Genomic DNA, 12,659 nt, shown 5'->3' with positions numbered 1-12,659 from the left:
TTTGTGTGTAAACTGCTTTTAATAAATATATAATAAATTATTTGTATAATTTTATTTATTCAAATAATGAAAAATGAATATAAATAAATATAAAAATTAATATTTTTTGTTCCCTTAATTGTATTTAATTATTCTTTGTGTATCTTGATAGCTTTCTCACCCAATGTGTACCCGCGCGCATTTATATTGTCCTGCTGTCATCGCCTCCACTGAACCCCCTCTCCCTCTACGCCTCCTGTCTCTGTCTAATCCTGTTGCCTGTTGTCGTCATAGCTCCTGTTTTGGTGACTCCTGTTGCTCCTGTCTAGAGTGGCAGCCATCGTCTTTTCCTGCTCGCCGGTTGATTTGAGGCGGAGTATTTGAGTTAGAGTTGCTCAATGGCGGGCTCCCTGTTCCGCCCCTTTGTGGCCCTTTGTGTGGGAAGAGCCAACCCACTGGTAACCACTCCCCTGCTAACCACACCCACCGGGAAACCGCCCCTTTTTCGTCGGCTGGAGAAATACTGGAGTGGCTGAAACTTCCCCTGTTGTTCTTCGTGGATTTCTTGTTTTTTTTTCGGTGGTCTTTCCCATTTTTGTACTTTGCTTTGCCGGCTAAGAAGTTGGTCCATGTCTTGGGCTGGCGTCTTACAAAAAGGGGGGCGGCCGGAAAATGCGGGAAAATGCTGCAATGGCTTCCCCGCTATGTTTGTGTTATGTGTGGAGCGGCCATTTTCTCCATGGAGCCAATTAGCACCAGGCGGTCAGGAAAAGGAAGCTGAGGGGCAAACCCCAAGCTAGTCCTGTCGATTTTCCGATTTCTTCCCCAGGAGGAGGCTGTGCCGATGCTCCTCCGAAATTCTCCCAACGAGAAAAAGGAAAGAAAGAGAGGCGAGCGGAGAGAGCTCCCAGTTCGGAGCTTCCGGAAAAGCTCCTCTTGCAGGAGCAGGATGCTGTGGCACCTACCTCCCTACCTGCTTTGTCATTCTGCACACGTGTGGGATGTCCTTTATTTTCTGCAGACAGGCAGGAGCGTCGGGTCAAGGCTACCACCTACTGATGTCAGCCAGCTGCCAGCTGCCACGCGCAACATGCAACATCCTTGTCCTGGCTTGACTCATAATGCGCCACCAGAAAAGGGTATCGCAGGTGTATATACTATTCTGTTTGATATATGAAAAACTTTACATTTATATCAATTAAACTTTCAACAAGAGAGGAAAACTAACTTGGGGAAAATTTTGAAAAAATTAAGTTTTATCCAAACATAGCCAGATATATGATTTATAGGGTCGGAAATGAGTTCTTTACTACTTTTTAAGCTTGTGACTCAAAATATAATACCCTGCAAAGATATATAAAATTTGCAGCAATTCTATTCAAGTGTTTAAAGTCTCCTTTTGTAAATTTATTTTGATCTACAATAGTAAAAATAAAACCCAAAACTAATATGTCAGCTTCGATTACCTTAGTTTTCATCCACAAAATATTCTGTTGAATGTGACTCCTAAGGGTTAGGTCCTGATTTTGATTGAGAACAAAGAGCTTTCACTTTCTGAAGGATTTAATCCATTTTGGCTTTAGTTTGCCTCTGGCTATACCTTTGTTTTTCTTCTCGTTCTAAGCAGTTTCGTTCTGTTCGTGGCTAAAGTACGTATCTGGGTCAGTTGTTTGTTTGGTCGTTTGCTCGGCTTGCATAAGCCCGTCCGGCGGCAGGGAAAACTGCATCCCCCAACCCACAACCCCCTCAATGGAAAAGTCCCATACCCCGTTTTGGTTAGCTGCTGCAAATGAGGAAGCCTAAAATAGCAGCAAGCCAAACGCGTTACGTGTTGGCGTTGCACTGCACAAACTTGCAGCAGCAGCAGCAGCAGCAGCAGCAATCGATTGAGGGGTCTGGTTACCAACATTTTCCTTCTCAGCTCACAGTTTTGAGCCGTTTGTCGCGTTGATAAGAACGTCGTGGAAAGCGAAAGTCCCACTAACAGAAATAGCACCCATAAACCAGCAGCAAAAAACAGCTGATTGAGAGAACTCATTTCAATAATAATCATTTATTTTAAACAGTAATTAAAACAATTGATTGTTTCTCCAAACAAAATTTCAAAGACCTCTTTACAGTATAGTTGAAAAGTAAAGACATGGGATTTCAATTCGTATTCAGACCCCATCGGAAAAGGAACAAGCATACGAATATTAACAAATATTATATGCATGGAAGCAAGCCAAATGGAATCGAATTTATATGGTTGCCCGATTTTTCGGGCAGGAGTATTATGGTGCTTACTATCAGGACGGATGCATTTAGTTTGACTTTCACTTAAAAAATCTATAAACTATTATTTGCCTACCAAAAAACACATAAAACCAAAATTATTCCATGTGCAAAATTTCATCTGAACTGTAAACAGGAATTACATCGAATTTAACCCGAAAGAAATATTGAAAACCCAGCGACAATCGTTTGTTTTTCGCTACCTAACAACTTATATAAAAATCTTCCAAAATTCCTTAATTTCCCCAAAAATCCCTAACTTTTAAATTAAAATTTTGAAGTGTATACAAAAAGTGCAAGTTGACCATAAAAGAGGTGGAAATATAGCCAAAATGCAGCGTCCCTCGTCGAATATCTCCAGCAGCATCATGAACCGCATGTCCGTCTTTGAAAGTGAGTCAAGAAGTCTAGTGAATAATTCATTTGCTTAGTTATTCACTCATTCACACATTCGTTCACTTATTCATCGCTCTATTCATACAGCCTTCTTGTTGTTTGTAGGCAGACAAAAGTTAGTGAAATCGTGGTTATTTCTTTTTGTTTTTTTCGGCTTTCCACATAGATGGCTTTCAGCGATGGTATAAAATGATTAAGTACGGGTAAAAGTGTAGAAAATTCAACCAAGTCACATATCAAATGCCATCACATATAAGGTTGATAAGGTTGAAAAGACTCGAAGGTTTGTTTGAGGGTTTTAATGTTGATTGGGATGAATTTACGTGAAGAGATTCGTTAGAGAAACTTAAACCTAACAAAATAAAATCTATAAACTGTGAAAATGTCTCAAATGTGATTAAAGTGATTGTAATTTACTGTGTTACATCTCTTTATTTATTTATTTGTATTTATATCTTAATTAATCAAATCAAATTAATCAAATTCAAGAGATTTAACCATTAAGCCATGGAGTAAAACATTTTGTTAATTGAAGTTGTCTTTTACTAAAAACTCTTAATTAAATAAACCTGTCTTTGACTTAGAGAGAGAAATTAAATTTGGAGCCCTATTAATTTGCTTAATTTGCTTTTTAATAAAATTGGTATAATCATGAACTCTTTCCCATTCCAAAGGCAAGACAGTCAGAAAATTTTCCGCTGCTTATTGTGAATAAATATTGTTGTCTTTTGAGCTAGTTAACCCCGCCATGACAATGGTTTGCATTTAACTGGTGCTCTGTCATGGCTTGTTGGTCCCTTAACCCGGTTGCATAGGATGGACTTGGAAAACTTTCTTTCTGGCGACCGCAGAGCCCCCCAAACGAGACAAGTACTTGTTAATAATAATTCAGAGCTCTTCTACTACATATCATAAATTGTGTGTACACACAATGCACTCCAATGTTTGTCTTGATTTACGGGCCTTAGACTGGGTCGCCTCCGGTCATTCGGAGTGAAAACAAATTGCATATAATTAGTCCGCTTGGAGTGGGTTTGGGCTCCCTTATGGAGTCGCCACCATTTATTTCATTTGAGTTAATTTCACACCCGAATCCTCCCTCCTCCCCCTCTCTTTAAAACACATGTGCAGTGCTCATTAACCCACATGGCCTGTCCAGAGACTGGCAAAAGGGTGTTAAGGCGGGGGTCTGGCCAGTCGAACCACTCGATTGCGCAAGTGAAAACTTGTTGGACACCACCACACCATAAGTGAGGTGAAGCCTTGTCTGGAATGGATGGGAAATACCCTGGGTATTCTCTACTTACTTAAAGAAGAAGAAATGGAAACTAACAATTTAGACTTTCCTTTGGTTAATTAATTAAATAAATATTACCAATGAGACAGGGAATATTACCCATGTGCTGGGAGTTAATATAATAAAAATATATATTAAATAGAAAGATCTTACTATATCCTAAATTGTATAGATATTATACCTTGCAGTTTGTGAAAACACAGCTTCGAATCGAATATCGATCATAGCTAAGCTATAAATTTTTGCATTCTTAGAATCAATATTTATTTATATTTTTATATGACCATTTTTCGACAAATAAAAGTTTTAAAAACTTGTAACTAAACCAAATACGCATTAATTTCAAATCGGAAATCGTTCCTATGCTAGTTTTTACTATGATAATAAATCTGAATACTCCATTTACAATTATAGAAATTTGAAATTTTTACCAATTTTAGAAAATTTTATCGATTTTTGTAAAAATCTAAACAATTTGAAAAAATTAAATGTAAGCCGGTCATGGCTAGATCGATTCAGTTTTTGATGCTGATCAAGAATGTATATGATTTATAGGGTCGGAAATGACTACTTCACATATTTAGAAGCTTCTGAATAAGAGTATAATATCCTGCAAAAATATAAAAAATGAGTAAATTTACGACATTTATCTAGTTTATCTTCTATATATATAAAAATGCTCTGTTCGTGTCTACATCCTTCATAGACTCGAAAAGTTCTGAACCGTTTAAGCCCAAATTTTTACACAACATGCGTTGAGGTTCCAGCTCGGTTATTGACTACTTTTGATGTTGATAGCTTATCTGCGGTTGCGAATATATCTATTTTTTTAGCGTTTCCAAGTGCCCCTACTGCTGCGCCATCTACAGGCAGCCAGCTGAATCAAAGCATTTCCTGTCAAACATTCAAAACATATTGAAAGAAGAAAGTTGAAAAGTTCTGAACCGTTTAAGCCCAAATTTTTAGAGAACATGCGTTGAGGTTCCACCTCGGTTATTGACTACTTTTGATGTTGATAGCTTATCTGCGGTTGCGAATATATCTATTTTTTTAGCGTTTCCCCGTGCCCCTACTACTGCGCCCTCTACAGGCAAATCAAAGCATTTCCTGTCAAACATTAAAAACATATTGAAAGAAGAAATTAAAGATAAAAATTTTATTTTTTGTTCAGGTTCAGTAAGAAACGAAGTCATGCCACCAAAAAAGTCGAGATTGGGTCGTTGTATTCGCAATACAGAAGCAAAAAGACGTAAGATTACGAATATGACTGACGAAGAACGGGCCTCCTTCCGAGAGACTGAGCGGCTGAGAGCAATGCATGGGAACGCGTTAATATTGCTCGCAGGGGATTTCAGACAAACGTTGCCTGTGATTTCCCGATCGACACCAGCTGACGAGATAAATGCTTGCCTGAAATATTCTATATTGTGGAAACATGTACGTACATTACAGTTGAAGACGAATATGCGTGTCCAGTTACAGAACAATGACTCAGCCGACGTATTCTCACGACAGCTACTGGACATTGGGAACGGAAAGCTGCCAGTCAATGAGACGTCGAGAAAAATAGTATTGCCCGGGAATTTCTGTAATTTAGTTACATCGAAGGAAGAACTTATCCAAAAAGTGTTCCCCAATATCCGAATAAATTATAGGAATCACGATTGGCTCAGTGGACGAGCGATTCTCGCTGCCAAGAACAAAGATGTCTACCAGCTCAATCATGTAATCCAAAAAAGCATAGAAACTGACGAAATTACATATAAGTCGATAGATACCGTTGTGGAAGCAGAGGAAGCAGTTAATTACCCTACCGAATTTCTAAACTCACTTGATCTGCCTGGAATGCCACCACACATATTGAAATTAAAAATAGGTGTGCCGATTACATGCTCCGGAATATAAATCAGCCGAAACTCTGCAACGGTACGCGACTCGCAGTCAAGAAATTGATGAACAACATAGTAGAAGCAACGATCATAACTGGTCCTTTCAAAGGTGAAGATGTCCTCATTCCTAGGATTCCTATGATCCCGACAGATACACCGTTGCAGTTCAAGAGATTGCAGTTTCCCATTCGTTTGGCGTTTGCAATGACCATAAATAAAGCTCAAGGTCAATCTCTGGAGTTGTGTGGTCTGGATTTGGATGAAGATTGTTTTTCACACGGACAATTATATGTTGCGTGTTCACGAGTCGGAAAACCAAAAAGTCTTTATATTTACGCGGAGAATGGAGAAACAAAGAATATTGTATACCAACAAGTATTACAGAATTAAATTAATTTGAAAATGATTATTTTTTGTTTGACTTATTTCTTATGCGTTCAACCACAATATGCCACAGAGAAACGTGGCAGTCCATTTGGAGAATGGTCAACGTGTCTATTTCACAGAAAAAAATGTGCAAGAAAGAGTCCTGAATCGGCCAGCGACAACTCTGACTGCCTTCTTCACCTTATGCCAGGAAGATGATTTTGCCAGAACCTTGATGTATTCAGAAGTGCCCTCTTAACCATAATATGCCACAGAGAAACGTGGCAGGGTACAGCTAGTATAATATAAAATTTTAAGTACCCCAGGGTATTTTAAACTTCCATTTCAATCAGTTTTGCCCCTAGGATTTCCTCCATTACCCTTCATGGTTGCATTGGGTCAATCCAAGCAAAACTTTTTTTGAAAAATCACCCGAGACCAGACATCGCTGAAAATGTAAATGCAAATTACGAGTGCAGGCAGCCAGCGTTTGCAGCGGCGAATGCAAATTTTCATTTGAAATCGAAGAAGTTTAAATCAATCAATACGGATTTGCATGCGATTTCCGATTGTGCCACATATGGGACATGGGACATCAAACATGGCATATCTGATGATTAGCATAATGCAGCTAGTGGCTGATAATAAAACTGGTTTCGTCACTATTTTGCCCGGGGGCCTACAACAAAATGTTTGTTAAAGGTTTCCAATGCTTTTCATGGCCATTAGAGTCGGCCAAACCAGAGATTTCTTGGATGTTTGGATGCCTTTTTCCATTGAATCAACAGACCATAATTTGCTGGAATTGTCTGAAATGACTCTGATGAAATTGATTGATTGATTGTCGACCGCGAACTCTGAGTGGAGTTGGCAATTAAGGTTGTTTAACCCTCTTGAAGAAGATGAAATATGCAGACTCGTGTGAACTAGTTTTTTGTCAATGATTTTCTTTGCTTACAATTATTATTATTATTTTAATGTCTGTGTATTTAAAAAAAAAACCTTTTAAAATAAATAATATAATTCTGTTCCACTTTCTACTTAAATTTCTGACTCATTGTTTGAATTTACTTAACGTTTATTACCTTAACTGCTCCACTTTTCGAGGTATAAGTGTATTTATTCTGCCTACTCAAGTTTTTAATTCGTTTTCAGTCTCTGAAAAATCAATGTCCTACTTTTTTCTTCAATTGGTTTAAGGTTCTTGAACTGAAAGCGTTTAATTAGGATTAACTTTTGCATAAAAATTATTACAACTAAGCAAATTAACTTTGGTTTAAACTTAACTTTAAAATCTAGTTACATTTTCTAAAAAATGCTTTTAAGTATTCAAATTTTCCTCAATTTTCAGATGTAATTTAAATGTTGGCAATGTTCCCTAATGCATCGCCTCCACTGCCAGTTTGTAATTTCTGCCACAAATTCTATCCTCTGAACTCTTTGTAGCCATTTCAGCCATGTCATTGCCCTTTCAGCGCTATTTCTCTTTTTTTTGTATTTATTTCTGCTCTGTCCCTTATCATCGCCTATTAATCTAGTTTAGGTTTTGGGCTTCGAGCGACTAACTAGTCCGCTGCAAGATGTGGGTTAATATGATGGGTGAACAAAAGAAGTTCGCCGGTGACGGTTCAGTAAAAAATTTACAAAAAGAACAGCAGAGCCCCGAAGAAACCAGAACAAGAAAAAGAAAAAAAACTTTACCGCTGACTTGAATCGAGTTCTTTTCTGCCTCTCATAAAGTTTTTTTTTACGGTTTTACAGCTGTTGTTTCTTCTTATTTTATTTTTTTTTTTTGTAATAACAAATTGACAATGACATGAATGAGAAGAAATATTTAACCTTAATAAACGACCAAGAGAACAACGCGACGCGAAGCTTTAGACGTCTTTTGTTGGATTTTCTTGGTGCTTTTGGTCGTCGGTCGACGTTGTTGTGTGCATTGTTGGGTGTTTAAGGCCCGAACTGATTTGTGAGGGGAAGGCCAAGTGCCAATTAAACTTTGGCACAGTCGACCGAAGGGGACATCCCAGTAGAGATGCACTGAAAAGAATATGATTTGAATGAAGTAAATCCAAGAAGATTAATCTCATTAAAATCACATCAAATTAGACACTTTAAAACACCTGTTAAAGGTTTTACTCAAACATAATGTTAATCACGTTTTCTTTTTTCCTGAAATTAAATTAGTGGAATTAGTTAATCGTCAATTTTGTAACAGTGTTATGCCATAGAATGCGAAATCCATTCACTTATCGCTGAACTCTTCGCATCTATCTTTCAGATACGGCATTCAGGCAGAGTCCGGCAGAGGTTGAGAACGCAACTGGAACGACCATGATGTCCATGACCAGCTCCGCACCGGCCACGCCCACCGGTGTTCAGACGGACCAAGATGGCCTCATCTTGCCCAAGAAGCTCATTAATCCCTGCATGGAAAATACCGATCGCAAGGAGTTGCATCGAGAGCTCAAGTTTAATGCCAGAATGTGAGTCTTATACTAATATTCCTTAAGGATAAAATAATCTAATATCCTCTACCTTTATTTTAGTGGGAAAAGCGTGCTTAACCAAAAGTCGGAACTGCAACGGGCCTACGACAAGCAAAAGGAGCGACATGCGGCCGCCGAGCAGCACTCACCGGATACGGAAATAGTTGGCGGCATTCCGGGCCTGAAAGGAGAGCTGGGTCGTGTGATTATGGAGCGGGCGCAAAAGCATGAGGCGGCGGCCCAGAAGCAGGATCAGGAGGATGCCGAGGAGCGGCAGTATGTGAATCCCGAGTATCTGAATGTACGAGCCAAGCTGCGCACGGCGCATGCCAATAATTAGGAAGCTATAGCTATAGCTCCTCGGATACCTGGATGGATGATGCCCCAGTCCCTCAGCTTGATTAATGTTAAATGTTTAATTTTATTAAGAAGACCTAAAACCAAATTATGTGTGCGTGGAGGTGGAGCTATATGTGTTTTATGTGTTAATAACTCGTGAGCGGTTTTCATTTTGATATTATGCAAAACTAGTTGGTTATTATAGTTTAACGTTTAACTTCTAGACTAAGCCATTTTACCTGTTTAGTTCGTTAGTTCTAGTTACTAATCTAAGTTACAGTTTAATTAATTTTTCTGTTGTGTAAAAAAGCAAAAAACAAACCATGTGTATAAAGTTTTAATTTCTAAACGGCGGACCCCCGTTCTTCCACAAACAAAACAAAGAGAAACGAAACATTAAGGAATATTATGAATCTAGTGTAGTTATCTATATGTATATCCCTAAAATAGAGTGACCGAGATATAATGCTGTAAACAGGGCAATGTGTTAGAGAGTAAGACAGAGAGACAGACAGACAGAACATGGAAGAAAGATATTGGATCTATATATATATATATTGAAAACAACTATTTTATGTCAAAGCAAAGAAATTTGAACAGATTACAGAACTATATACAACATATATCTATATACAAATTTAGTTTCTGGAATTAATAAATTTTATTGTAGGCAAAGAGTTATCGAAACCGAATAAATACTTTTTACTTTACTTCATTTTATATATGTATATATAACTACAGAGTTACGTAAACGTATTCAATGTGCAAAGTGTTGAGGAATCAATCTTCATCCTTGGCTTCTTCTCTGGCCTTTTCCAAGGCCCTCTCCTGTTTGGCCAGTGCCTTAGCCTCCTTTTTGGCCTTAAGAAGGTCCCGCTTTGCCTGCAATTTGGCCTCCTTAGCGAGTAGTTTCTGTTTGGCCAATATTTGGGATGCTCTCTTCGAGGGTCGGGCCTGCAATTGTCAAATTGGTTCTTAGAAAGCAACTCATTTAATAGAATTTTTCTAAATGCAACTCACGGCTGACAAACGGGCACGTTCCTTCTCCGCCTCCATGGCAATCTTATCGCGAACCTCTTTGATTTTCATGCGGAATATCTCGACCTGATCCATTTGCGCCTTGAGATCCTCCTTGCACTTGGTCACTTTATTGACGGTGGCCTGTAGCATATTCTCGGCAGTTTCCATATCCTCGTCGAAGGCCTCCTGCACTGCATTGATGCGGCTCTTGTATTGTTCGATCATATTCACATACTTCGTTTGACAGCTCTTCCACACCGCCGAGTCCTTGGCTGTCTGCTCGGCAATTTTATCCAGCTCATCGGTGAGTACCTTTAAATAAATAAGATAGAGAACTTGGAGTTGGGAGTAACTGGTTATCTTTGTATAAATACAAACCTTACAGCGCAGAAAATCTTTATATTGTCCCTGCTCTACAGTATCATAGGTCCAATTAACCTTATAGCGAGTCTCTATGGGGCTCAAATCTATTTTAATACAAAAATTATATAGTATTATTAGTATATGTAAATAATCAAAGCACTTACAATCGATCTGATGTCGCTCCTTTTTAAGTGCACGCTCTTTGGCCACTAATCGAGGATTTTGGATGCCAATAATTTTCTTCTTAGCATTCTCCTCCTTCAAGGAGTCATGTTCGGCCATAATGGTTTCATAGGGAACGGCAATTACATTATCAATGTCCACTTGGGTGTCCCTAAAGAAATTTGGAAGAAACTCTCAAGTAATTAAAAATCTTTGGCAATAAAAACTCACATAAGAAGATCCATGAATGCATTTTCCTCGCACAGATTTCTATCCGCAATGATATCATTCAACAGGGCCTGTATCAGATTGATAAGTTCACCCAAATCTACATAGAACTTGAGGTCATCGAGTGTAGCTTCTGTTCTATTCTTCTCCAGAATGTCCACATAAACGGTGGTCGTTTGCTGTTCGAAGCGCTTCAAGGTGTTCTGATAGGACCACACAAAGATGGTGTCATTGGGATTTGTGCCAGCCGGTGGGTACTCTCTCATAACATTCAGGATCTCTTGGAGCTGCAGCAGCTGATAGATGATGCAAACATTGCGGAAGTCGGAGATCAGGTTGGCGAATCGCACTTGGAACTTCTGTTGCGTTAAGACGGCAGAGTTGCGCTGCTCCTCGCTGAGAATCGATTGCTGAATGGTGCTAAGCGTCGTACCTCTGGCACGCGGTGCCACATTGGTTTTGTACATCTTGGCCCGGAATGCTGTCTCCGAATCCACCTCGGAGGTACTCGACTCTTCCACAAACATTGCGCCCTGCTCCTCCTTCTTCTTCTCGAGGACGTAGGGAGCGAGCAGTTGCTTAATGAACTCATCGTGGCACATATGATCCGGCTTCGTCGGCAGCGGGAACAGGGCGTTGATCTTCTCCAGATACTCAGTCATGGTATAAGTCTTTGGTTCCAATAGATTTATCTTCGAACGTGAAGATTCCACGGATGATTTCATGTTGATAGTGTTTTTTCTGTTACTAATTTCGACCAAGTTAAATTAATGAGTTGGGAGTACTGACACTAATGTGTATAGTTGCTATTGTTCTGACTAGAAAACCATAAAGAAATATAAATGAAATCGATTCGTATTCGTATACTTTAAATCGATATTTATAGAGATTTTGATGTTACAATTTTTTTCTGCAAATTAAAGTTTAAAAATCTAATAAATTAGTCAATAAAGCATTAATTTAAATTCGGAAAAATGAAATATTTGGTATTTACATAGGGTTAGGCTATTATTTTATACCGGAATATACTTTCTTATGTTGTAATATATTAGAAGGAAACCACAAATCATTTTACGCAAAGAAATTAAATTACTCATAACACTTGGCCTTGCACTCTTCTTTGGTGTGAAAGATATTAGCGTTGGCCCTGTATCCTCCATAAATCCAATCATTGCATTCCTTGGTGATTGCATTATAAGAAAATCGAACATAATTATTTTGAAATAATCCAATCCCCTGCTGATAAGGTTGAAGTCCACAAATGGCTAAAAAGTACAAAAATATATCTTTTATTTTCCAAAATATATCCCACTTACGATCTTTTAACCCCACTGCAGTACACACTAGTAGAAGAAGCGCCCAAAATTTGTTAAATGTCTTCATATTGACAGTATTTTTGGAAAGAGATGTCGACCTTAGCTTACAGGTGCTTTCCAGCGATTGTTATTTCTATTAATCCAAGTCCATTTTAAATAATACCATAGCTAATATTTTTTTAACTGTGTCTAAATAATTAATTTTTTCTATTAGCTGTTAATATGGACATTCGAATAAGGTTCCACCTGAAAGATGATATTTTAGTAATTGTAGTGTATATAAATTGTCGTTTATTCAAATGAAAACAATTCTTTAAATTGATGCAAAGTCTTTAGTTGTAAAATATTTGAAACAAGTTAGAAGACAAAAATTACTCCACGCACTTTTCCTCGCAATCTTCTTTGCTGATAAAAATATTAATGGCGTTACCACAGCCATAATAAGTCCAAGGGCTACATTTGTTGATACTTTCAATATAAGAATAACTAGGTATTAAAGCATAACAATGCCCGTTTTCATAGGGTGGAAATCCACAAACGG

The 12,659-nt window shown here is 38.3% G+C and overlaps 2 protein-coding genes and 1 long non-coding RNA gene across 6 annotated transcripts in view; 2 read left to right on the top strand and 1 right to left on the bottom strand.

Annotated features, from left to right (window-relative positions):
• Window positions 1–9,739, top strand: part of LOC110187281 (protein FAM107B) — a 23,185-nt gene extending 13,446 nt beyond the window's left edge. Inside the window, exons 1-4 of one of the 4 annotated variants that reach the window (XM_020956669.2) lie at window positions 1,877–2,044; window positions 2,535–2,646; window positions 8,483–8,687; window positions 8,751–9,739. In XM_020956669.2, the coding sequence (XP_020812328.2) occupies window positions 2,586–2,646; window positions 8,483–8,687; window positions 8,751–9,030 (546 nt within the window). In that variant the 5' untranslated portion in view covers window positions 1,877–2,044; window positions 2,535–2,585 and the 3' untranslated portion in view covers window positions 9,031–9,739. Of the gene's footprint in view, window positions 1–546; window positions 2,647–8,482; window positions 8,688–8,750 lie in introns of those variants that run through there. The other 3 variants (XM_086834991.1, XM_086834990.1, XM_020956670.2) reach the window with 3 other exon arrangements.
• On the top strand, window positions 5,117–6,241 carry LOC147643386 (uncharacterized). The gene is made up of 2 exons (XR_015272173.1): window positions 5,117–5,383; window positions 5,462–6,241. It is a non-coding gene; the product is annotated as an uncharacterized LOC147643386 (long non-coding RNA).
• On the bottom strand, window positions 9,708–12,659 carry LOC110187280 (uncharacterized). The gene is made up of 6 exons (XM_086834982.1): window positions 12,119–12,659; window positions 10,806–12,067; window positions 10,577–10,746; window positions 10,428–10,516; window positions 10,050–10,361; window positions 9,708–9,983 (listed from the first exon to the last, which is right to left on the bottom strand). Exons 2-6 carry the CDS (start codon window positions 11,525–11,527, stop codon window positions 9,810–9,812), a joined length of 1,467 nt encoding a protein of 488 aa, XP_086691108.1. The 5' UTR covers window positions 11,528–12,067; window positions 12,119–12,659; the 3' UTR covers window positions 9,708–9,809.

Source organism: Drosophila serrata, unplaced genomic scaffold (genome assembly GCF_035046125.1).
Source record: "Drosophila serrata isolate PLE 108 unplaced genomic scaffold, ASM3504612v1 contig_275, whole genome shotgun sequence".
Lineage (NCBI taxonomy): Eukaryota > Metazoa > Arthropoda > Insecta > Diptera > Drosophilidae > Drosophila > Drosophila serrata.
This window is presented reverse-complemented; position numbering and strand designations above follow the sequence as displayed.